Source organism: Falco punctatus (genome assembly GCF_963210335.1).
Source record: "Falco punctatus genome assembly, chromosome: 1".
NCBI classification, from domain to species: Eukaryota; Metazoa; Chordata; class Aves; order Falconiformes; family Falconidae; genus Falco; species Falco punctatus.
In genome coordinates this window covers 17,129,156-17,153,165 of record NC_137580.1, presented here as the reverse complement: position 1 = coordinate 17,153,165, position 24,010 = coordinate 17,129,156, and the positions used below count along the sequence as shown (strand labels likewise).

Below are 24,010 nucleotides of genomic sequence, written 5' to 3'. Positions count from 1 at the left end.
TCACTTCGTTTAGACTGCTTGTCTAGGTTGCAGCATGGCAGGGCAGAGCTGCATCCCCCTCTCAGTTCTGCAGGGACTTTCCTAGAGGCAGAAGAACATCCTCACTCTGAAGTCACTAACATGGGTTTGGCCTTACCCACTGATGCGAGGAAAAGCACTGGCTTTAAAGAGGTGGATATATTTCCTAACGAGCTTGTGGGTTCCTTCTCAGCCTCCAAGCTGTTCATCACCCTACCGCAACAACAAGGGATCTGTATCAATTTTTTTGGTATCCATTACCTAAACTGACTAACCTGTTTTGTAGTCCAGCAGAGTCTTCTTTAAGTCCAAAGAAAATGGCACCTACAACCAGTCCCAGGAAGGCTGTAACACACAGCTAAACATAAAAGAAGAGGAGAAGTATTATTCTTACTGCTTTCAAAGCTTCAATAGGTTTTTTAAATATGTAGCAGGTGAGTGTAGATTGATAGGAAGCATTTTCATAAAGGAGAACAGCTATCCAGGCTGAGAAGGGAGTCGATGGGCTGGTTAGCAACCTGCAGCACAGCAGTACTTTGATTCTTGTGCCACAGTATCCTTCAAGAGGCGTCTGTGAGACACAGCAGGTCCCCAGAGCCACCTGCCCTCGGCAGCAGCCAGTCACTGCTGCCTCATGCAGGCATGGCACTGGGGCGGCTAGAATGGAGGGACAGTACAGGAGCTTCAGCTGCTGCTCACTGTTCAGTGGGGGCACTGGCAGGAGGCACACTTTTGCAGCAGTGTCACAGCTTTTCCCAGACCTTCAGCCTGGCCAGATCTATGACTGGAGGGAACTGTTCTGGCAGTGCCGGGAAGGTGCTGGCACCAGTAATAGGAGAAGGATGATAGCAGGGGTTTGGTGGGGCAGGTTGGAAAGAGGCAACAAAACCTTTCCCCAGAGGAACCACAGCATCATGTGTACCTCAGCCAAGCTCCTTCCCCCCACCACTATTTCAACCATGCTTGGATATCATGAGTAAGTTAACTGATGATGTATTGCAACATCATTCCTCTCTCCTTAATGATACCCTCCTCCGTTCATTCTCCTGGAGACAGGATCTCCGTCTGCTGTCAGTGACAAGGGTCAGCTCTAGGGCAGACCGCAACTCTTCAATGCAGCACTTCTGCAGGGGTTTCTCTGGTGCCATCTCACTGCTATTTTATTTATATTTGTTTATAACCAAAAGCAGTCTTTCCTGACTGCCAGGTTGGGGTTGACAGTTTATTTTCATGCTTCACAGTCTATCACACATTTTATTTATGGGATTCTTTTTAACATGAGTGAGATACTACCATCGGGCTATAGGTGTACTGAGATATGCAGTCTGTAACACAATTTAAAAAGCAAAGATACCATCTGTCCCAAGGATATAATTTAAAAGACTGAAATGTGAACATCACACTTTTTTAATGCTAAATGCAGATGACAAAAATCTCAGCAAAACTGATGGTGTCAGGCAGTTCTGTCATTTTTAAGTGTGAGCAATGCATGAATTGTAATACCATAAACACCTTGATCCACGGTACCCTATCGCTAAGGTCCTGCCAAAAGGAGCAAATGTCAGGGATAATTCAGCTCCTAAGCCAATTGCAGTGGAAACCAGGGATCATATCAAGACCAATTTGGAGCAGATTAATGAAAAAAGCCTTAATGAGCCGTGTACCCCTAAAAGAATGCTTGTAAAATCCACCCCTAATGAGGGTGGGGAGATAGAAAAGATTGTGAGAAACAAGTCAGGACCATTAACATTGGGGTATTACAAGATCCTTGGGACTCTAATTCTTGTCACAAGGTCAAGGTTTTACAAAGCAATTATTAAGGATCTCTGCAGTATCAACATACAGACACACACACACATACTCAAAGCCTTTTAACATCGGGGATTCTGGACTCATTTCCCCTCCACACTGGCCATTTGTTCACTCTTATATTAACCATGGTGAAGACAATTTATACCCCTGGCTCTAGACCAGGTTTTCTATTGCCTCCTCTAGAACTGCTGAGAATTGCAATGGGAGTTTTGGTGGTGCTGGGACAGCAGAGTTTGGCCTGTGAATTAGGGGATTCCTGAGGATTAGTCATTCTGCAGAGGTCAGCCAGGCATTCTTTATTTTTGAAGGCAATGTACAGCTTTGAAGAAATCAACAATTTTGGCGTTGATTCTTCTGAAAAAGCAGCACTAACAAGGCCAGTCATGTAGAACATGCTCATCTTTTGTGGCAGGTGTTAGACCCTGTTGGGGCCTTCATCACACCTCCGGAAGACATCATCACCATTATGAACAATCAAGTGACCGAATGACACACACATTCTGAGACTGTGAAAATATTTTTACACTTGAGCCAACTGCCAGCACTTCATTGTGTGCTGAAGTTTAATTAAGTATGCAAATGTAGTCTGTTAATTTTCCCTAGTAGGGAAGAAGATTTGAGGCCAAACCCCACAGCCAAGCCTGGACAATTAAAGCCAAATCTGAAGAATGTTCTTGAGCAAATGTGTGAAACTACTCGGGAGGTAATCTGCTCCTGGCCAGGAGCAGCAGAATACCTTGCCGGAAAAGATCTTGCCTCCCAAAGTCTTTCAGTAGTCCAAAAGTAATTGCTGAACAGTCACTTATGCTACTCATTTGGGAGCATTCAGGACACCTTCTAGTGAATCAGATTTCTAGACCCCAAACACTTTTTTCACATGCTTACTGCAGTCAAAATATCAAGAGACAAAATCATCCCAATGACTTATCTAATACAGGAGTGAAATAAATTCGACATACACCACAAAAGGATAGATACAAATAACGTCACCTGAGCTATGGAAGCTTGAGGGTTTCCTACCAGATTTTTGAATGTGCGCTTGGACACCCATTTCAGCTGATGAAGGAAGGAATTGGCGTACGTGATTTGTCGGAAAACTGCTTTTGTTTTCTTTCTATTTCCCAAAGAAATATTTTCCAATACTGCTTTTGTTTCTTGGTAGCAGGCAGAGTTGGAATATTTTTCTGCTAACTTCTCAGCCAAGGTTTTATCATATTCAGTGCATTCTTCAGTGCTCTCTGCTGAAGAGATTAAAAAGAAATACAACCATTTCTGTAACGGATGAGAAGACTGTTTAGGAGTTAAGCCAAGGAGAGTTATGTTTGGGGTGGGAGAGTTACTAACAAACCAGAAGAATTAGTACAAACATTTAGTTCCAGTGATTCATTGCACTCAGTCCTGTAGCATGTAATTCAAAAGAGTCAGTTATAAATAAGACCAAACCTCTGTGTTTGTCTTTGCAACCTGACCCGCAGGCAGCAGCTTCACAGCAGACTGACTAGGTAAACCCTTGTCTGCCAGTGAAGTTTCAAACTGGTGGGAATCTGACTTCTAATCAAAAAGCCATTTTTTCCCCCCCTAGGTTTCTGTAGGTGATCTGTTTTGCAGATCTGGTGAGATAATCCTAGGCCTCCCAGACTTTTAGATCCAGGTAATCCTGCACATGTCTGCTTCAACCAAACTTTTGAACCCGTCATAAATTTCTAGCAGGAGTTCCTTTTTTTCTCTCTCAACTGTAGTCCAGTGTGTGCTTTTCCAATGACAAATACAACGTGTGTTGCCAGCTATAATATTATTCAGGCCCTGAACACAGTTGGCATTTCTGTAAAATGCTGGTTGCTTTTTTGGTAAAGATACAGTGAAACTTTAGCATATTCATTTCTTCATTTCCCTTTTCATTCATGTGAGAAGAGAGCGTGCCGTTCATTAGTAGCAACAGACAGGATGAAAAAGCATGCTACTGAACGTAGGTGAGATTTGATTTGTTAGTTTGGGGATAATTTCTGCCTTACCACAACTTCAGGGAAGCATCAGGAAAACACTGGTCCCCTATCTCTACCCCTTCCTCCCGCACTACTCGGAGAAAGGAAAACAGTAATTTCATAACAGATAAACCATTCCATTAGATAAAAAATACAGGTCATAACTGCATCGAATTATGTCCCTAACTGGAACAATGTCCTGCTTTAGCGTCTCTGCTTACACAAGACTTCAGTTGGTTTGCCTCAAAGATGAAAGAAGCTCTTTCTCTGTGCTGAGAGGTAACAAAATAGTTTCTTATATTCCCAAACATTATAACTTCAACACAGGAAAATATTATTTCACCTGTAACATCTTGTGATTTTAGTGTGACACAAAAGTATGCAGGTCCATTTATGTAGAAATGGAAAGCAATGATAAATTGCTAAATACCCATTTATGAGAGGCAAACTATTCTTGCATAGACAGGAATATTTAATATAGTAGGGCTATAGGTGAATCTGGTACTTATTTCAGGTTATGCAAATAATTTTCCATGTTTAAACTAAAAGGATTTAGGAATGGTGTGATTTTGGGGTTCTTTTCCCCTCTAAAGCAACATGGATCAGCAGTGCCTAATACTCGCATACATACAAATAACCATACGCTTGCACAACACAGTTATTGGTTGTTTGACACCTGTGAGTAATTTTTCTGTGTTGTGCTGGACACCTTCTGGCAAGATAACATGTTATGGTCATTTCACTCACCTCTGCTTTTCATACCTGTGTTAATTTCATTGGTCTTGCTCATTGCCACCGCAGTGGAGTCTCCATTAATGACGTCCAGGAAAAAGTCAGCAGGGTTGTTGTATGGCTCACACTCATAGCCTGCAGTGACAGCATTACAAGCCCTAAGTGATGGTTGTGTGACTGGCAGACGGCCGTCATGAGCACAGCCACGCCATTGTGCCCATTGAGCACCCTGCACCATAAGCATTGCGGGCTTCACAAGGTCCGTGCGTACCCAAGAGCTGAACAGCACTGCCAAACAGCTCTGTCAGCGAAAGCAAGGTGATAGCTGGTGATGTGCCCTTCTCAACCCTAGCCTGAGCTTTGTCTCCTTAAGATGCACCCAGGAACAGTCAGCTAGAGGTCAGCTCTCTCATCCAAACCCACATATGGGTCCAGAGGTGGAACACCAAGAGAAAAGCTTAGTCTGTTAAAATAATGCTCACAGCGTCACATTCTGATCAAGTGCTTTTGGCATTGTATTCAGGTTAGGGTGAGCTAGAGATGCTGCTGTAGTCGGCCCTGCTGCGAGCTGTGCTCACCGATAGACTGGAAGTACTCGATGGCATGCTGAGCAGGCCCGTGGTACAGCACCCTCCCCGCAGCCAGCAGCATTAGGTTGTCAAACAGGCGGAATATGGAGTACCGAGGCTGGTGGATGGAGAAGATGATTGTTTTCCCTTGTTTTGCCATCCTGCATGTGAAGAACAACAGAGGCGTTAGCTTTGCAAGTCGACTCAGTATTTAGAGAATTTAAAACAAGCATTTCAAAGAATTTGAAAGTTCAGTTAAGCCTTGGTTAAGTTTGATTAACTTGGAGTGCTAGAGAAAGGAGAGGGAAAGGGAAAAGAAAAAAAAATATTCAGGTCATATTTATAGTGTTTGTGTGAGAAAAGGAAGTTCCCTCTCGCTGGGAAGGTTGTTGGAGGGGAAGGTCCTCAGAAGACTTTGATGCAAACAGAAAGCCCTGGAGAGAGGCATTTGAGTTCTCTCTGCTTGTAGTCAACGCAAAATTATGTGAAATTTGTGAACAGCGTGTTGTGCTTGTTTTCCTAAAGACAGGCCTAAGATTTTGTTATGGGGGAATAGCTAGCTGTGTCCTATCTACCATCCATATTAAAATCAAGCCCCTTACCACACTGCACAACAGAGGTTTCTATCACTTTTCTGGCACAGGCAGGGATGCCAGTAAATGAAGCTGTCTCTGGCAGCCATCATGGACAAATAGCAGCCCTGGCACGCACACACTTCGTGCAAGCTGCTCTGTGTACTGCTGCGAGCAGCTGCTTTGAAGCAAGAGAATGCATACAGCCTTCCTCCTACCCCTTTTGCAGCCTTGGCTCGCTGGTAAACAATTACATGTCCGATTTCCCTGTCTGCTCCTTTTAACTGTAATGTAAGTTAGATACAACTGAAATGTGGCAGAATTGAGTGGTGAAAACAGGAGGCTGTTTCCAAGGCCATCACCTTTTCAGTAGCAGTAGAACAGCATTAGCAGTGCTGGCATCGAGTCCTGTAGTTGGCTCATCCAAAAACAAGATGTCAGGATCTGTGATGAGCTCCATCCCAATATTGGTCCTTTTCCGCTCTCCTCCGGACACCCCACGAGTGAACTGGGTGCCAACCTGCCACAAAATAAGAAACTTGTCTTGTTTGGCCAGATAACAAATACTTGAGTGAACAACATCCTACAGATGTGGCAGCATTTGGGAGGAGTTGTAAGAAGTTTTGACCCTACTCTCAGGTACAGATGTAGATGTTACCTCACACATAGGCTGGTTTGTAACATTATTATTGCTTAAGATGTTCTCTTTTTCTCCAACCACAGACTACTTTTCCCCTTCCCCACAGTGTAATAGTATATTGCAGTATCAGTGCAGTCTGTACAGATCCTCATACAGAAGTTTTAATAACTGTTGTATTACTGAAAGTCTGTTTGATTTTACTTTTTTTTATATCTGTCATGCTAAGCCATTTGGTTAATTAAATAAAGCACTTAATATTTGTTCATGATTTAAGGATCATATTTGCATGCCTTACCTTGGAATCTGCCACTTTGCTTAAACCCAACTCCTTGATGATCTGATTCACACGTTCATTTTTTTCCTGTTCCTTCACTGACTTCGGCAAACGGAGTGCTGCTGAGAACTTCAAATTTTCTCTTACAGTCAGGGTTCCCATCACCACATCATCCTTAATTTTTTTTTTAAAAAAAGAAAAGTAGATACTTGATGCTTAGTTAGCAATTTCTGGTTTTGTCCTCTGAGAACTGCATCTACCTGTGTTTTATGTTGTCCTTCCATGCAGAGGGACAGTAGCAACTGCCAGAACATGTGGCAAAGCACATCTTCAGTGCCCGTGTCAGCAGAGAGTTGATCTCATGCACGTAATTATATTTACCTTTATTCATAAAGCAACAAAATATAGGCACATCCTCCATCATGCATGATACCAAAAATGCATAAATAGCAACATATTCAAAGCTATCACTCACATATTCTTACCTTATTCAGTTTTTTGGAAGTGTTGAGTGAGATACTGAAGGGCTAAAGGGACCTAAGGAGCAGCTATAGCTCAGGTCACTATCACTGTGCATTTGTTAATGCAGTCTCAGCTCACCGCGGATAAAAGCAGGCAGAAGAGAAGGAGGGAAAAGAGAGGTTAGGTCCGTGTGGGAAAGGGCAAACGTTTTCCAAGCTTTTTTCAGCAAAAGAGGAAGGAGAGTAGGTTTTTCAGATATTAGTTGTTTGCCTCTTTCAAAAGAAATCTGTCAGATGTAGCAAGTTGAGAGAGTTATGTGTTTTAAGACACTACCTTTTCTGTAACATGCTGACTGCGCTTTTGTAAGGGTTTTTCATAAGTGCACTTCTTCAGGTCTCAATAAACTGCAAGCATGCTGCTGAGCATGGGTAGTGGCAAGGGGAAAGATTCAAGAGGGATGCATTTTCCCTTTTGTCTCTACATGTCTTTCTCCCTAACCCACCCTGGCAGGAAAAAGGTTCTCTCAGAACACAACCAGTGACATTGTCTCTGGGCAAGCGGAGGTGCAAGCTGTGTATCACCAGAAAGCATCATACTTGGAAAATACTCTATGTGTATTGGTAGCCTACGGCTGTTCCCCCAGGTGGGGAACAAGGAGGGATCCAAAGTGCCTGCTCCCACCAACTGTAGAGCATTAAGAGGCTCAGATACAAAGCAGAGACTCTTTCCCAGCGAGGGTGGATGTGTGGAGAGTTGCTACTGCATCAGCCTTGGTTCTTGGATCAAAGCAAGGTACTTGCAACACGGCAGCAACTTCTTACAACTGCAGTCAGAAGGGGACAATAAAATCCATAGAGTGATAAAAGTTACCTACCTGTACTACATATCCAGAGGTACATTTAAAGTTGGCAGGCTGAGGAGCTCCATTGATCAAAATGTCACCGGAAAGCCCACGGGGATCCTTCCTTGCAGCCAAAATGTCAAGCAGACTAGGAGAAAAGTTGGTTACTTTGTCAGATGAGCATGCAGGAGGTAAGGTCTCTGAACCACAAACCCAGTTCATGGAACGAACACCTACATGAAACCACCTCATGTTAAACATTTGCAGTTTAGAAACCCCCCAGCAACTTTCAAGGGCTGTGTTTCTTTTGTCCTGGTCTCCTAAGGAAGCGAGATCTGTGCAATTTCATAGGGCATTTATGTCCATTCATTCAATAATTTAACCTAGAATGATACATAAACATCATGTATCAGGAAAGTGCAGACTATAATTGAATTACATCTTTGTCATGTAAGCTGATTGTCTTTTTTGAATTCAGGTACTTCTCAGAAACCATGGAGATTTGCACAGACAGAAATGAAAAAGAAATCTTTCCCTGAAAGTATTATCCCTTACTGCTAAATACGCGCAGGTTCATTTTCTCCTTGGTGTAATTTCTGTGTAGGGCAAAGGGGGCACTTACGAAGATTTGCCACTGCCAGTGGGTCCCAGAATTGCATTCAGCCCTGGTCTTATGATGCCACTGTAAGACAAAATAGGTTTAACAAAATAGATACGGTGTTTTTATCTCTCTTACAGTTTCATCTGGTAGGCTAGCGTACATTATCTGTAGGGCTACCTTCTGCATCCCATTGATTTTGGAATTAATGAAGCTGCCTGATTGCAAACAATATTTGTGATCAGTCAAACTCCACCTTAATTTTTATTCCTAATTCAAGAAGGACTAATCTATATAATGAAGACAACACAGAAACTGGAGCAAAATATAGCAAAACCTGTATGCGTGCTTTTGCCCCCATGGATCTCTAGAAGGGAGGCACACACTTGCTTTAACCACATTCAGTTCTAAAGGTAGTATTCTCTTAGAAACATTAATGTTCCCTGTGGAAAGAACATACTAGGGATTTCTTTTTCTTACAGAAACTGCCGTTGATAGTATCTCAGTGTCTGGTTTTAAGCCACGGGGGGAAATCCAAAGTCAGATAGAAAAGGTTTTGAAGTATTTGGGGAAAAGGTGCTACAGAAATGATACGGTATATGGAAATACTGCTGCCTGGGGTTTTTATCTTTTTGCTGGAGCATGTGAAAGCATCGCTGCTATTTTTCTTAACTAGCCCCTAAAACCTGCACTCGACAAGCTTTGGTGTGCACAGGAATAGCATTGCACATACAAATGCTGACCATGTGTTATGATACCAGGTTTACCTTGAACTGCACTCCGGTACAGGTTGTTATCAGCAATCCAGGTATCAGTAATCTGAGGACTTGGCTGTGGGTCTGGCCCAGTAAAGCTGTTATTGTGGTCTAATGACATGCAGCCTAGGAGGCTCGGTTTTGCTCTTCCTGATGCATATATTTATTCCTTCAATTTCTTATTGTGGAAATGTATGGTTCCACAGATTAAGAAGCATACACATTATACATATGTTATATGTGATTTTAATATGAAAAACCAATATGTAACAAAACAAATGCAGATGTTGCCTTTTCTACAAGGGAAAAGCATCACATGTGTAAAATGTTGGTCTTCACAAAAGGGGCCTTCTGCTCACACCACTGCAAGTGACCAGTGTCAGCCAATTGAGTTACCATAATGTATGGCTCTTGAGGAAAGTAGGAAAGATTTAAGAACTCATGTTTGTGAGGTGTGGAAATTGCATGGGCAATGAGCAGGACAGACAGAGCAACACAAAAGGGTGAAAATTTATGGTAGAAATTGGAGTTAGGGAGGCGAAAGTCACAGGTGACTTGCAATGGCATATTGTACAAGTACTTGCCACGTAGCTTAACTACTGAACTATGAATGGGCAAACCTTATGCATAGATTATTGAACAAAGGCTATAACGACGCGAGTCCTTTACTGCAGTAGCACTCAACACGGGGAAAAAAGCAAAGAGAAAACTTTACATCTCTTCAGAGTTAACCTAACCCTCCTTTATATTACCATCTTAAACATTTTACGTCAAAACACCTGAAACTAACCTTCCCAAAGGCCACCATAGTGAAGGAGACGCAACTATTGAGGGCAGGCTGTTGGTACCTCAGCTGAACACCATGGCACAGCGGGAGACTTGCCAGGCAGGGTGAAATGACCGCAGCTGACTCGTGTGCCCCTGTGCTGTAGCCAGGAAGGCTGTTTGTCCCCCCCGGGTCGAGGGGAAACGGCACCCAGCAGCATCACCTGTCACTTGCACAGGCTCAGCACTAATGACTGAGGACCACTGGGGCCAGCAGGAAGCTTAAGCACAGTTGATAGCAAACACAAAACAACCATACATACATACAATTTTTCTAAATCTTGATCAAATGCTGTATATTGTGCTTAGTGGCTCAGTGACATCAGTGGACTCAACTGTCTGGACAGAAACAAAACATAACACGTACTCTGAAGAGATGTTTAGATACCTACTTGACATCTCTCAAGACTTCTTTATCGGTTGTTTTTTGATGACACAGGAACCCAGTCTTCACCTTCACATGGTAGCAGATGTTGTGGAAAGTTAATATGCTTCCTCCCCTGCTGGCTAAGTCTGGAGAAGACTGATTTCTGCTGGGGATGCCATTTGTATTCAAGTCTGACATCTGAATACTTAGGTGTGGCTGGCCTTCTGCCATTTTCCCCTCTATAAATGAAAAAAATAGGAAGGAGAGAGATTTGTAGGTATGGAGAGGTAAGATGTGCCTGTTGGGTTCAGTGTTCAGCACTGGACCTACTTTGAGCCTTGCAGATGTCCATCTATGTCTCCCTCTTTCAGATAGGAAGTTTGGGTCCTGCGAGCACAGACCTTGGGGTGACACAGATCTGATGGGGAGCTGGGTCTGCCACATTGCTTCACACCACAGGCAGTGTTAGGGAGATAGAAGAGTCTCCCTCTATCCTGATGGTCTGTTGTGGCAGGTTGACCTTGGCTGGCCACCAGTTGCCCACCCAGCTGCTCTCTCTGCTCCAGAGCCTGGAGCACCTCCTCCCCCTCCTTCTTCACTGGCCCTGGTGACTTCAGGGCTGTTTCTCCCACATTTTCTCACTCCTCTCTCACAGATGCTGCGCAGTGTCTTTCACCCTTTCTTAAAACAGGTTTTGAGAAAGGCACTACCAGCATTGCTGACATGCTTGGCTTTGGCCAGTGGCAGGTCTGCTGGCATCAGCTGGAGGCAGCTGAGTCTGGCATGGGGCAGCTGCAGGTCCTTTCTCACAGACACCCCCCCGGCAGCCCCCTGCAGCAGCACCTGGCCAAGGGCACCAACTGCATCTGTTCTCCCAGTACGAGGAAGTAGGTACTTCTCACAGCAGGCACTAGCATGACATTATGCTCTTTCTGGAGGACTGCCCCTGGCAGGGAGGCCCATACATAAACTGCACGCTTGTTGGAAACCACAGGTACAACAAGTGACTCACTAAAAGATCAGCTCAAAAGTACTGAGGTCCAAAAGGACTTGGCCTTCTGCCCAGCCGCTTTGTCAGACTTCTTTTGAGTTTTGACTGCGCTTAGAGTTTGCCCATTAGGTACTCTTTAAAAGGTGTACACTGAAAGTGAAGATACTCCTACCTCTAGGGCTCCTGCACAACCCTAACAAAAGCTGAAAATTGTTAGGTTATTTTTTTAATCAAAACACTTTTGCTAAGGGTATAGGAACATGGGAACTGACACTGCTGCCCAGTAATTATCTTCCTTGGATTTGCTTTCTACGTAAAAACTAGAAGGTTGTTGTGGAATAATTAAAGTTATCTCACCTCCCTTGTCAGCCAGGCTCCAGCCTGTGAGCCATCCACCTGCACTGTTGGGGCATCCCCAGCTGTCCCTTGGGCATGCAGACCTTTGTCCCCTTTGTGCTTCCTAAGTGACACAAGGGTCATTTAGGTGGGAGGTAGGAGCTGTAACCTCTCTTTATATATCGTGTTGACTCATCAGAGCCTAATTACTTTGTCAATAGGGGAAATGTTAGTAATGCAGTAGTTCATGGGAACCAAGAGGTGAGATAAGCACTAGGAGCTCTGGGATGATCCCTCCCGCACCTTAACACAGCTATAGTGCTTGCAGCAAGGAACAAGGCAAATAACGAGACTGTTTCAGACATGCTGAATGAATTTGAGAGCAGTTAACAAAAGGACCCTCGCAAAAAAAGCCGTTTAAACTAACACAGTCATATGGTCACATAAAAAACCCAAGTCCTTACCTTGTCAGTTTGCTGAGGTTTCTTGACAGCCAGCTGAACTATCCTTTCTGGCTATCAGTGCAGTGACACTGCTGGAAGCCCTACTCTCAGCAACAGGCCTATCTGCAAGTAAAGGCTGGTTCATCTGTCTCCCCGCGATGCTACCCCAAATCTAGCCCAAGCTTGCCTCTTCTGACAAAGCTGTAGTCTTCTGTGCTGGCAAAAATATCAGGTCTTAACGTTTTAGTAATCAGTAGTAATCTGGGCCAAATTTTTCTACACTTAAAAGAAACCGTTGCAAATATAGTTATAATGGGACTAGCTTTAATTTAAGCTAAAATGGATTTTAAGTAAGTTGAACGTCAATTAAATGTGCAACATTTAGAGTCTGGAGGCCTTTTATTGAGAAACTGCCTATGCTCTTCTCTGCTTGTGCTAGAGAAGACCTGCAGGAGGACAGCTAATTTTATAAGGCTCTTTATATAGTAGTTTCTGGGCTAATCTAGCTGCACATCAATCACTGCCATTTGAAAGGATGGTTTGGTAAAGTAGAGATGTATGTTCAGAACCACAGTGGAAACTTTTCCCTTCAAGTCTCACAGTACACTGAGCAGATGTTTGCTAGCATTCCCAGCAAGGTACCAAATACTCAACCACTGAGTCAACACCACAGATAGACGTTACAAAATCCCTTAAATTGTTGGATAACCAGCAGCATGATAGGAGTGCAGAATTCTTCAGAAGACGATGTGGCTCTAACCTTGACATATCACTGCATCTGTATTTTACTTAATCAGATATCTTTTTCTCAGCTTAATGTTTCAGTATTACTGATGTAATGTTATGAGCAAATGGGGGAGAGTGAGGTGGAGTATGACCTCAGGCATTATCAACAGAATAGTTAAATTCTTTGTTTCGTTTGGGTTTGTTGTTTTTTTTTCCAAAGACTATCATAAAAACCTAGCATAAAAATAATCATAAAAACTCAGCACTTGCACTAAAATTTCAGAAATGCTCTTTAGAAAACAGACTTTTCATTGAAATTCAAACTTGGAATGAAACATTGTATCTTCCAGACTGAATTCAACTGGCAGACAATAAGCCCAGGATCAGAAACTATTTCCATAAATACAGATTCACACTATCTTTGTCCTTAAGAACAGACAGTATGCCAAAGTTAAATTTAAATTTACAAATTGAGTTTTGATTAGATTGTACACATCTTTGCAAAGAACACTGCAGAAGCCAGATAAAGAAATCAGCGGTGAGAAGGATTAACCGTATCCATAGATACAGGTGTATCCAGAGACAGTCCCTCAGTGACTATTTAACAAGCTTTCAGCAGGAAACCTCCGGTTTAGGGAGACCTGATACCCACCGGGTGCCCAAATCTGCCAGAGAAAAATAGCATTCTTTGATGCTGCCCCTTGCCAAGGCGTTGGTTACTGGCAGCTGTGAGTAGAGGCTGGGTTTGGTTCTAGCTGGACCTCTGGTGTAAATTGGCATGGCCCCTTGTGGCTGCAGCACCTGTGCTACTGGCAGTGACAGGATGGGATGCTGTAGGTGGAAGACACAGGTTTGTCCCGTTCCTCCTGATGGTTGCCCCCTCAGGGAAAGGTGTATTTGTGGGCGTATCCCATTTATCAAAGTGAAAAAACCACCCTATTTCAGATATTAGGTTACTACTGAAAATAGCGTTTTACACTTTCAGAGCTACTAGAATGTATGGCAGAAAGAAACTGCGGAATACACATTCACTTGAAACTGGAACAGTTACTTAGCAGTTGCTCTAGGAAATGTGTTAGCTGTCTCCCTTCTCAAAGGGCCATAGCTGTCGCAAGGACTCTGTCACAGCAGCTCCTTGGGATGACAAAATGACAGAGCTCTGGACATGTTGGTGGGAAGGAGCCTTGGGAAGTCCCATAACCCAGAGCTTCTTCCTCCGAGCAGAACTGTTGCCAACACGAGGCTGGGGAACACATGGCTTTGCCTGGGTGGCTCATGGAAACCTCCCAGAGTGCCGATTTGGATCCTGGCTGACAGCGCGCCGAGAGAAGATGAAGTGTTAACAGCAGAAATAATGCCTGTGTGCTAGAGTTAGGCTTTTGATTTGCTTTTCTTTTTTGGAAACCTTTTTTCCCCCCCCCACTGTGGGGTAAGTACTTGCAGTGAGATAAACAGTTTGGTATTTTACAAACCAAACTTTCCATTTCTGATCTAGCAATAAACTTCACCTTAGGAATACAGGTGCGTGCTCCTTTACAGCTAATAAAATTGTCAGCTGTTTGCAATTGCTACTTGGGAATGGATTTTTTTAAATATTGCTTTAAGCCTTGTTTAAAAAAAATAATGATTGCATTTAATGTGACATACAGCAATGAAACATTTTAAGTCAGAGCATGTGCAGGTCAAAGAAACAACCATGATGAATGTTAATCAAATAAATTTCTATGCAGACTACAATTCTTTAAATGAAGTTTCCTAGAATTTGTTGTGAATGGCACAAAAAGAGTATTTGTATATCTACTTCAGATCAGAAATGAGCAGAAGATTCAGTGACAATATGCATTGCCTTCTGTATTCAGAAATATTCGTTAATATAAAATATTTCATATCCTCATCATATCGACTCTGGGTACAATATATTTTTTTTGCATCAGCTAAATATAAAATTTATGAAGTCTTTGGGGATTTTATAAGTTTCATTTGTTTCCCAGAATCTTTCTAAAACATTTTTATTGCCACTGATTTCAGCATCAATTTCAGTTCAAGCCTAATAGAAAAACCTTTTCTTCAGAGAGAGTCTCAGAAAATTTAGTGGGGAGGGCAAAGTAATGGATCTTGAGATTTAACCTTTTATTAATGGCAAAATGAAACTCCTTTCTTAAAAACTATCATGAAATCTCTTTGCCCAATGTTTCAATGCACAGAAAATGAAGCTCTCAACACAGCCACTTTCCTGCGTATTCTTCTGAGGCTTGTAAAGTAGAAAGTCTCATTTTCTCTACATACACAGAGGCACTGAACAAAACCATAAAATGTCAACAACATGTACTACAGAGTTTCACTGATTTAAACATACTTGAACCACAGAATATCATATCTGGGGTCTTTCAAACCTAATTGTATGCCTTAAGTTGTATTGTCCATATAAAATGCTAAGTAACATTCCTGCCAGTCTTCCTGCAAAGCTTTTGGCACCAGAGGGATTTGCAGTTCAAATAGAAAAAACAATACTATAGGAGTGGTAGTAAAATTTTGAATGGCAAAATTCAGAAGTGCATTTCAACTGATTTTTTGAAATGCAGGCAGTTTTTCAAAGTATTACATCTCTATAGAAAATAAGTGTTGAAATTGCATAAGGAGAAAGAGTTTTAGAGACCCAAGGAGCTTTCAGCAGAGTTTTCTAAAAAAGCTGGCTCAAACTCTTTAAAAAAAATAGCTTGTTTTCTTTTTTCTGAATACTTGAACTTGCCAGAGAAACCACAATTAAGTGAGCATATTATGTCTTTTATATTCAATGGGTACCAAGTTTAGTCTTGCAACCTACAAGCTGAAACAGTGCAGCTCGTACTACAAATGTGCATTTGGGGCTTTCGATACATAAAAATTCACAGAAATTGTTAAGTGTACCTGTTTTTTCCTCTTCCGTCACTTGCATTTACAGGGGTGTAGACTGGCCAGAGAATGGATGTGGGCACACAAAAAGGTACTGCCAGCCCAGAACCATACAGTCCTCTTTCTCAGGAACACACACAGGAAATTAAAACCATTTCGGTAAATAAGGATAATGAGATTCAGGCAATCTGTAAGTTAATTGCCAACTGATTTACTAGGGATTTGTAACCTGTCTTCTCTGAAAAGAGCCCTGTGTGTTAATTGGGGACCAAGTAAGCAGTGCTCTGGGTGTGCTGGCATTTGCACATGTGTTATCTGCAGTGCATTAACATGCACAGGCAAACTCTAGAGTGTGATAGTTCCTGCAAAATGTTCTTTTTTTTTTTTACCTTTTTACAGGTTTTACTTTAAGCCTTGAGGCTTTCATCCCCCATTTATAAAACATATTTCTCAACAAAATCCCTTGAAAAGCTGGGAAAAGGTAGGCAAGTATTTCACTATGTTTTCCTTGGCTGTTGGAGGAAAACAGCTGCTGAATCTAATTCCTCAGCAATAACAGCATGAGCAATTCAGGCACGAGGAAGCAAGCCACTACACTGCGTTAAATCTATCTCAGCGTAAGGGCTAAACTGCTGCTAGAGACTCACTTACCAGCAGCAGGTCTGGGTCAGCGCTGCAGGGCTGCCGAGGAGGTGGAAGGGAAACAGGAGGCAGGGAAGAGAAGAGCGTGGTGTGCAGGAAGGCAGCCCCGACGGCCGGCTGAGCTCGCGGGGCAGGGCAGTCCCACCCGTGTCATCACGCCTGCTGCAGAACGGTGAGGAGCAGGTGCCGGCTCCTCCAGTGCTCCGTCACCCCCGGGAGTCTCCACCCTCTCCCTGCGTGCCGGGGAAGCCAGAGGGCTTCGTGGGGAGGGCAGGGCCAGGACTAGCACACAACTTGCACCTTGTTTTCTCTTAGCTGAACAAGGCGTAAGCCAGCTGCAGCGCAGCACCTCATCGGGGGCCACCCCAAACGGATCGCTGGCAGTAGCAATGGCATTTGAACAAAGCATCTCCACCTGCCAGAGGCTCGCAGCGATGGCTGAGGCTGGCAGGGCCTGGGGATTGCCGGCGTGGCATGTCAGACGATGCACAGCTGGTTGTGAAGTCTTCTCCCTCAGTGGCCTGCAGACAGGGGCTACCTGAGCATGCTTTCCTTCAGTTCAAAACGCCTACAATAATGCAAAGGCTGTACTGAGCCCATCAGAGCGGGGTCTTCACAGGATAACACGTGGGCATGTAGTTGATGTTATGGAGGGAACCAAAGCTGAGGCAGCCTGCGTTATAGGAGGAAGGGGCACTGGTCCCTGGCACATGCTGTCTGCCCAGCTGGGCCTACCGGGCAGGACAGGCCACGGCTTTCCAGGAGCTGCACTAACATCTGGAGTGGCACCAGAGATGGGCACATCGCCTCTCACATTTTCTCTGTGACTCATTTTTGCTCACCAGTACAGCTGTAGCTTGTGAGTCCAGTAGATGAGGTTGGCCAGGCTCTGGGGATGCTGAAGGAACTCTTCAGTTCATCTGGGCTGCCTGTTCCTGGCCGTCATCCCAGGTACCATCCTGTGGGAGGGCTCTGCCAGTGCTTTGACAGGAGCACGAACCCATGTGGTCATAAGCATTCTCCTTGGCAGAAGGATGCAGAAAAGCAGACGTTACAGATGGTTTCCAGTTAAAAGCACAAGTTTTACACTCTCATTTTCCTGGCAAGACTCATCACTGATTAGTAAACAACAAGGCTGCCTGTAAGAGCTGTCCAGGTCAAAACACATTGCAAGGACAGGTTTTTTAGCTGGCTATAACTTGGGATGGATAAGTATCTCACCATTCAGGAATAAACACTCCTGGGATCTTGTTCTTTCCTTTATCAGCAATTTTATCATCATTAACTCTGTATTTATACAAGACTTAGAAGCATCCTAGCAGCCAGTGAAGACCATTGGATAGTCCCAGTAGCATTTCAGCAGGGTCATTTGAACATATGACCAAATAGATGCAAAACTACTGTTGTCTCATTCAGGGAGCATACCTGCAGCCTGGCCTGGAAACCCCAGTAGACTGGTCATAGTACCAGATCTGGGCTATTCCCAGGTGTGTTAGGAAAAACCAGAGTATTTGCACAGGACACAGCTGGAGGCAGCTGTTGCTCTCAGTGTGACTGGTACTCATGCTGAAACAAAACAACAACATAAAAATGGAGATGAAAAACTACAGTTGTTTTGCACTACTGTTAAAACCCAAGATGATTTTTTTTCCAGTTATGAGCACAGATATCCTTGAGATCATTTCTGAGTGGGTCAATAGACAGCTGTGTCTGTCTTCAGACATGGAGTAGTCTATCTAAAAAAAAGCCACAGCTCATGCTTGCATTACAGTCTGAAACATTGCACGACAAGTATTCAGCCTGTCTTTTTGCAGTTTCAGGATTTGGCCAGGATTAATTTAAATTAAATTAAGTTAAATTTCACTCTGAAGTTTCTTCTCTCGGAGCACATGTACTAGCACATGTACTAGCGAGGCTGCTGGGACTGTGTTAGCAACTCCGCTAGCTGCTGAGATGCTTGGTAGTCTTGCATAAAGTCACTGCAGACCTATTTACATCAAAATTAGTAAAAGAGACAGTGTAGGAATGTGATTCCTCAGTGATAAAACTATAGATTCCAACAGAGATAGTGCAGCCTCTGATATTTAGTCAGCTTTGTTACTGCAGGGCTCCCAAGGGGATGAGGTGAATCCAGGGTTCATGTACTGCTGCAGGGCTTGAAACCTGCGTGCACAGGAGTGCAAAACTCACTTAGAAATTCTACCCTAATAAATTCTTTATCTTACTGGTTTCAAGGCCATGACTGCTTATTTGTCACATGAGAATTCATGGCAAGTGTTCATAAAGCTTTCCTCATCTATCTCCGGACAAACTTGTGGCCATATCGTAGCCCTATGTTTGGGATAATACCTAGGTTGTAGCAATCAATAGCTTCGTTGCGCTATGCCTCACTAACAACTATGCCCCTGAAGAGGAACTGAAAGACTGATAGAAGGGGAACATCCTGCACTAGAAGGTGCTGGCGGCTAGAAGTCAGCAAAACCTGCAGTAACTACGGGAAAGGTAGAAGCGGCAGGGGGAGATCGCAACCACCAACTCAACTGATGACTGGAAAGACTTGCGCCCCCACACCTGCAAGGAGCATGCGTGCTAATCTACTTGGCAAGCGAGGCCAATTTGATGTAATTAACCAATAATCATGAATTTAGGTGGGTTTTGCTGATCACGTAGCAAGATAAATACACTGTAGTTCTTTGGTGTACTGTGCTAGCTTTGTGGAATTACCACCTAGCACCCATCTGCGAGCAACATGAAATAAGTATCTCAGCTCTGTGTGTGAAATTGGCTTATTGCACACTGGGTACCAGACCCCACCTGTGGGACAATATCACAAAAATACTTACTGTTGATAACTGATTAAACATGGAGTTCAACCTTTCAGACTAGTGTTTTGCGTTCGGTCAGATGCGTGGCACACCCGTATCAAGGAACTGACCTTTGGTCAATTCACAATATATAAACCCTGAGGTGTTATACACATCTCAAGTGGGGTATTGCCTTATCAGACAATGCTTCCCAACAGCTTTCATGCACTCACTTGTGCAGTTTAATATTAAATCTGGCAGATCACCACCCCAGCTGGCCATTACCCAGGACAGAAGCTAGAATCAGTGCAGCTGCCACACCAACCATGTCCCTGGGTCTGCCCCTTCTTTGTTTAGAGGTGAAAAGGACTCTGCACCTTCACCCCAGCAATTGGTGGCAATGTTTAGAAACCATAATAATTTATTAGGAAGAGGAGAGTAGGACGCGTTTTGTATGAGTAATTGCTATGAAAAAAACTTGAAGTGATGAACGCTAGGAAGGGCTGTGGAGCCTGAATCGAATGTCACTCAACACAGTGTTCACCAGGAATTAGCCCTGAGCTGTGGATCAGGCTGGCATGGTACCATACAGTATTTACAGCCTGGTATCAGATGCAAATCCCCCAGGAGTCCCTTCGGTCTGTCCCATTAGCCCTGAAAATAACATGATGGGCCTTTCCCCTGTAAGGCTCAACATTCACACATTAAATTATTTCATCCATGCCCCAGAAAAGTTCCAATTAAAACACTGCGATGTTAACATCACACCTTTTACTTGAGTGGCAGGTTTCCCAGCAGGTTCCCTGCTCCTTGGAGTGGGCTGGTGTGTTCCCTCCTTCTGAATTTAAGCTCAGAACTTACACTCCTCCACAGCCCTTCTGTCCTTTGTCTTACAAGTGTCTTGCCTATACTTTGCTTTTTAGACCGAAGCCCTGCATACTTACAAATTGACATACCTAGGAAATATTTATGACCTCTGTTTCCTACCAGCGAACAAAACAGTCCCTAGAGCTCTTACCACCCATGCAAGTGAAATTAAACCCAAGCGCCCCCTCGGTTGTGACAGCCCCACTTGGAGAAAATGGGCACCTCAGAGCTGTGCCTCCAGCAGGCTGGGTTCCTTCACGCTCGCTCAGCGGCATGCATTCCTACCAGCCCAGGAAGAAAACAGTCCTCTAGGAATTGTCCACAGCTGGGGAGAGAAAAGAGATGCCAAAGAGCCCGACGCGTGTGTAATCCTGTTTGCTGGCCACATTGGAAATGGTGGGCAGTACGAGCACCGGGAGAAGTTACTTTTACCTGTTGTTCTGTGTAAAAATGCTGCTCTTTTATCAGAGGGGTCTCTCCCACAATGTCCTCCTGACTACCCTGCTCCACGTCTGCTGTAGTACTTTGCTTCCCAGCCGTCTGACTTCCTTGAGACAGCAAATCCCAGGGAGGGAGCTGAAGCACCACAGGTGGCAAAGACTGCACTGACTGCAAAACGTCACAGACACAAATGAGTAAAGGATCAAAGACACCTTGATAGGTACGCTGTGTTTTTACATCCATTCGTTGCTGTTCTAATATGTACCAGGGACTGACACGTTTCCTCTCCACTGTTAAACTGCTGTGCCAGTGCAGAAATGTCCTGTCACAGGGCGGGGGGGTGCCTGTGGGCAAAGAGCAGCAGCAGCACAGCGGGCGTTTCTGGAGAACTCTTTTCTCCTTGGTATGCTGGACTATTCAAGAAGCAAGCGGGCCTCCTCAGCATCCTTCTTCCCCGATGCCCTCTAGTGACTGACGCTCTGCTCTCCACGCTCATTCTGCACAGAGGATTTCTAAAATACGGAGCTGCCAGGGTTAGAAAATAAGTAGTATTGAGTTTGTCCATTAATAACAGCGTGGGGTGCAAAACTGGGCGGTCTGGTTTAGTTGCCTTCACTTCGTGCAGGCACACCACCACTGCTTTGCCCCATGTAAAACAAAAACGAGGGAATGGCAAAGGGCTTTCTTGAAAGTCTAAGAAACCACTCTGGAAAAGCAGGAAGACTGTACCAGAAGGAGCTTGCATTAGCGGCGCTTTTGCCACTATCCAGCATATTAACAGTCACAGTCCATTAGCTTTTCATTAAAAGACCTCCCCAACAGAACTGAGCCTGAAGCTGCTGCTTGGGGTCGTGCCTTGCAGCTTCCCATGTCCCTGTGGGACGGTTGTGCTGTGGGACAGGTGGCTGTCCTTCCATCAGCTGCTCTGCCTGCACGGGGCACCCCACGCCCGCGCCCTGGCTGAGCTGCAGCCCTCCTGCCTTGGGTGCTGGATGAGGCTTTTCCTCTGGCACTGCCTGGAAAATCCCCTTCCATGCAAGGACTCTGTGTCTTTGTGCGGGTGCAGCTGCCCTCCAGGGCTCCCGGGTGAGCTTGCGGAGCCTGCGTGTGACTCCCCCGTCTGAAACAGCCTCTCCAGGTGTGCACAGCATCTCTGTGCGCTCCTACTGCTGCTTCGCCAGCTTCGGGGCACAGGGCAGTGCCAGCAGCACGGCACAGGCTCTGTGTGCGAGCACACAAGTAGGGGGTGGCACTGCCCAGATGCCCCCCACCCCGCTGCACAGGGGCCCCGCCTGCACAGCCAGGGTTTTACCCTCCCCGGCCTCCAGCAGCAGCTCAGCGGCCCCCGACCCTCCGTGAGCACACACCTGGGTGGGCTGTCCCCCGTTTGTGGGAGCCCCTCAGGCTGTTTGCAGACACCCCCCTGACTTAATTCCTGGGGTCGGGCTGCTGTCAGTCAGACCTGTGTGCGCTTTGAGCGGCTTGGGGACACGGAGGGGGCACTGGGGGGTGGGAGCAGCCATGGCTCTGTCCCTGGCTGTCGGCAGCAGTGGCGGGGCAGAGGGGGCAGCTGCAGACCCCCCCCCACCCGCGGGGTGACAGCGGCTGCCCCTGGCACCTTGATGGGGGCTGCTGTCAGGCTCCAGCTGCTCAGCTGGCACTAATTGCCCTGTCCGTGGCTAATTGCCCCCCCTCCTTCCCCCCAGCAGGCTGCGCCGGCCCGGCCCCAGACCCACAACGCGGGTACCTGTCCCTTCTTTTCCTACTCACCCCGGGCGCATGGTGGGCCGGCTGCCTCTTACTCAGGCTGTGCGTGGCGGGGTGGTGGTCCTCCAGCCCGGGGGCTGCAGCTGTGTGCCCCTCCACAGCCGGGGGGACATGCCCAGCCTGGCCCTAGGGGATGCGCTAAGGACAGGTGTTCCCAGCCTGGCACAGCACAGCTGCCAAGGGGGCGCAGCTGGGGACCCCCGCAGTTCTCGCTCCACCTTCCATGAACTCCCTTCCCAGCTCCAGTCCCCCAGAGGTGAGGTACAAACCTCCCGGGAGGGGCTTTGGTAGCTCCCCACATGGCACCATCCCCCATAGAGCCCCCCGCCCCATGTTTATACAGTGCCAAGAGAGGCAGTAGGGGCAGCCCCCAGAGGGGATGGAACGCTTACCCACCACCCTCCTCTGCTGTTGGTACCTGAGGCCAAACCCTGACCCGCTGCCCAGGGAGCCCCCAGCCACTGCTGAGCTGGACCCCAACAGCTCTTGCTCTACTCAAGCCCCTGGCTGCAGGGGAGAGGGACCCTCAGCCCGGCTGTGCGAGCAGCCACGGAGTGATGGACTGGACAAGAGGGACAAATGCTGAGCTGGGAGCCCCAGGCATCCCTGATGAGCTTCAGCAGGGTGCCGAGGCCTCCTTGTGAGCCAGCACAGAAACCATGACAGCAAGCTGGCCTTCCAGCAACAGCTGCCCTGAAGTGGTGTCCTGCACCCCGTTACGTGCCTACACCAAAAAGGTATAAAAGTAACATGGTACCTACCCAAGATCAGTTTCTCTGCCAGAGCTGCTGTGTGGAGATCTCACAGGTGGAATGACCCTTATCAGGGACACCCAGCTGACTCTGAGCTCCATAACACAGGATCACCTGTGATGAGGCTTCTCCATCATCTCCGCTCCTGGCAGTGGTTTGGTGCATTTTGTGCCAGTAACACCTTAAATAATACATATAGGTGTGCCTGTAGGCAAGCGATCCGAAGTACGTACTTGCTTTACTAGCGGTGATTTGTAGTACCTTGTAACAAATGCACAGAAACAAAACCTCCATGTTCTTGTGTACTACAGCATCCTACAAACCTGCAGTTGTGACCTTCACACACCTGTGGGCCATGATGTCCTCACAGGTCATGGCAGTGATACCTGCACAGCCCAGCATGGGGCTCCCACAGGGATGCACCCCCCCAGGCCGGTATCACCCAGCTCAGCCCGGACCACCCGTGTCAACACCGCAGCCCCTGCACGGAAGACAGGGTCCCCAGCAGAGCCAGTCATGTGCCCAGAATCCCCCTCCAGGGAAGGGGGAAACTTGCTCAGGGTAATTCCACACGGTGCTCAGCACCAGCCAGCCCAGGGGAGGCACCTGTGGATCCCCCATCTGCACCCCATGCAGCGCCACAGGCCTCCCACCATGCCGCACAGCCCCCAGCCCAGCCCCCACAGTGCCAGCAACACTTGGGCTGCCCCCCAGCCAGGACAGCAGCCACAAGCACCACCACCAAGCACAACGAGGTTTTCCTGAGCAACAGCTGGACACAGCCCCCACGTGTCTGACCCTGCCAGGCTCTGCCATGGGTGCAGCACCACCAACCTCCTGCCCCTGTGGCATGCCACCTGAAAACCCCATGCCCTTGGCTGCGCTGGGCATCTCCCACCCTT

General features: G+C 46.0%; 1 protein-coding gene across 1 annotated transcript in view; it reads right to left on the bottom strand.

Moving 5' to 3' along the window:
• The window catches only part of ABCG2 (ATP binding cassette subfamily G member 2 (JR blood group)), a 49,472-nt gene extending 26,751 nt beyond the window's left edge, over nucleotides 1–22,721 (bottom strand). Inside the window, exons 1-9 of the mRNA XM_080371464.1 lie at nucleotides 10,473–22,721; nucleotides 8,525–8,584; nucleotides 7,936–8,050; nucleotides 6,621–6,773; nucleotides 6,048–6,205; nucleotides 5,123–5,274; nucleotides 4,575–4,679; nucleotides 2,821–3,071; nucleotides 294–376 (exon numbers count right to left, since the gene is read on the bottom strand). Coding sequence (XP_080227590.1) covers nucleotides 294–376; nucleotides 2,821–3,071; nucleotides 4,575–4,679; nucleotides 5,123–5,274; nucleotides 6,048–6,205; nucleotides 6,621–6,773; nucleotides 7,936–8,050; nucleotides 8,525–8,584; nucleotides 10,473–10,891 — 1,496 coding nt within the window. The 5' untranslated portion in view covers nucleotides 10,892–22,721. The remainder of the gene's footprint in view (nucleotides 1–293; nucleotides 377–2,820; nucleotides 3,072–4,574; nucleotides 4,680–5,122; nucleotides 5,275–6,047; nucleotides 6,206–6,620; nucleotides 6,774–7,935; nucleotides 8,051–8,524; nucleotides 8,585–10,472) is intronic.
• Between the last annotated feature and the right edge of the window lie 1,289 nt (nucleotides 22,722–24,010).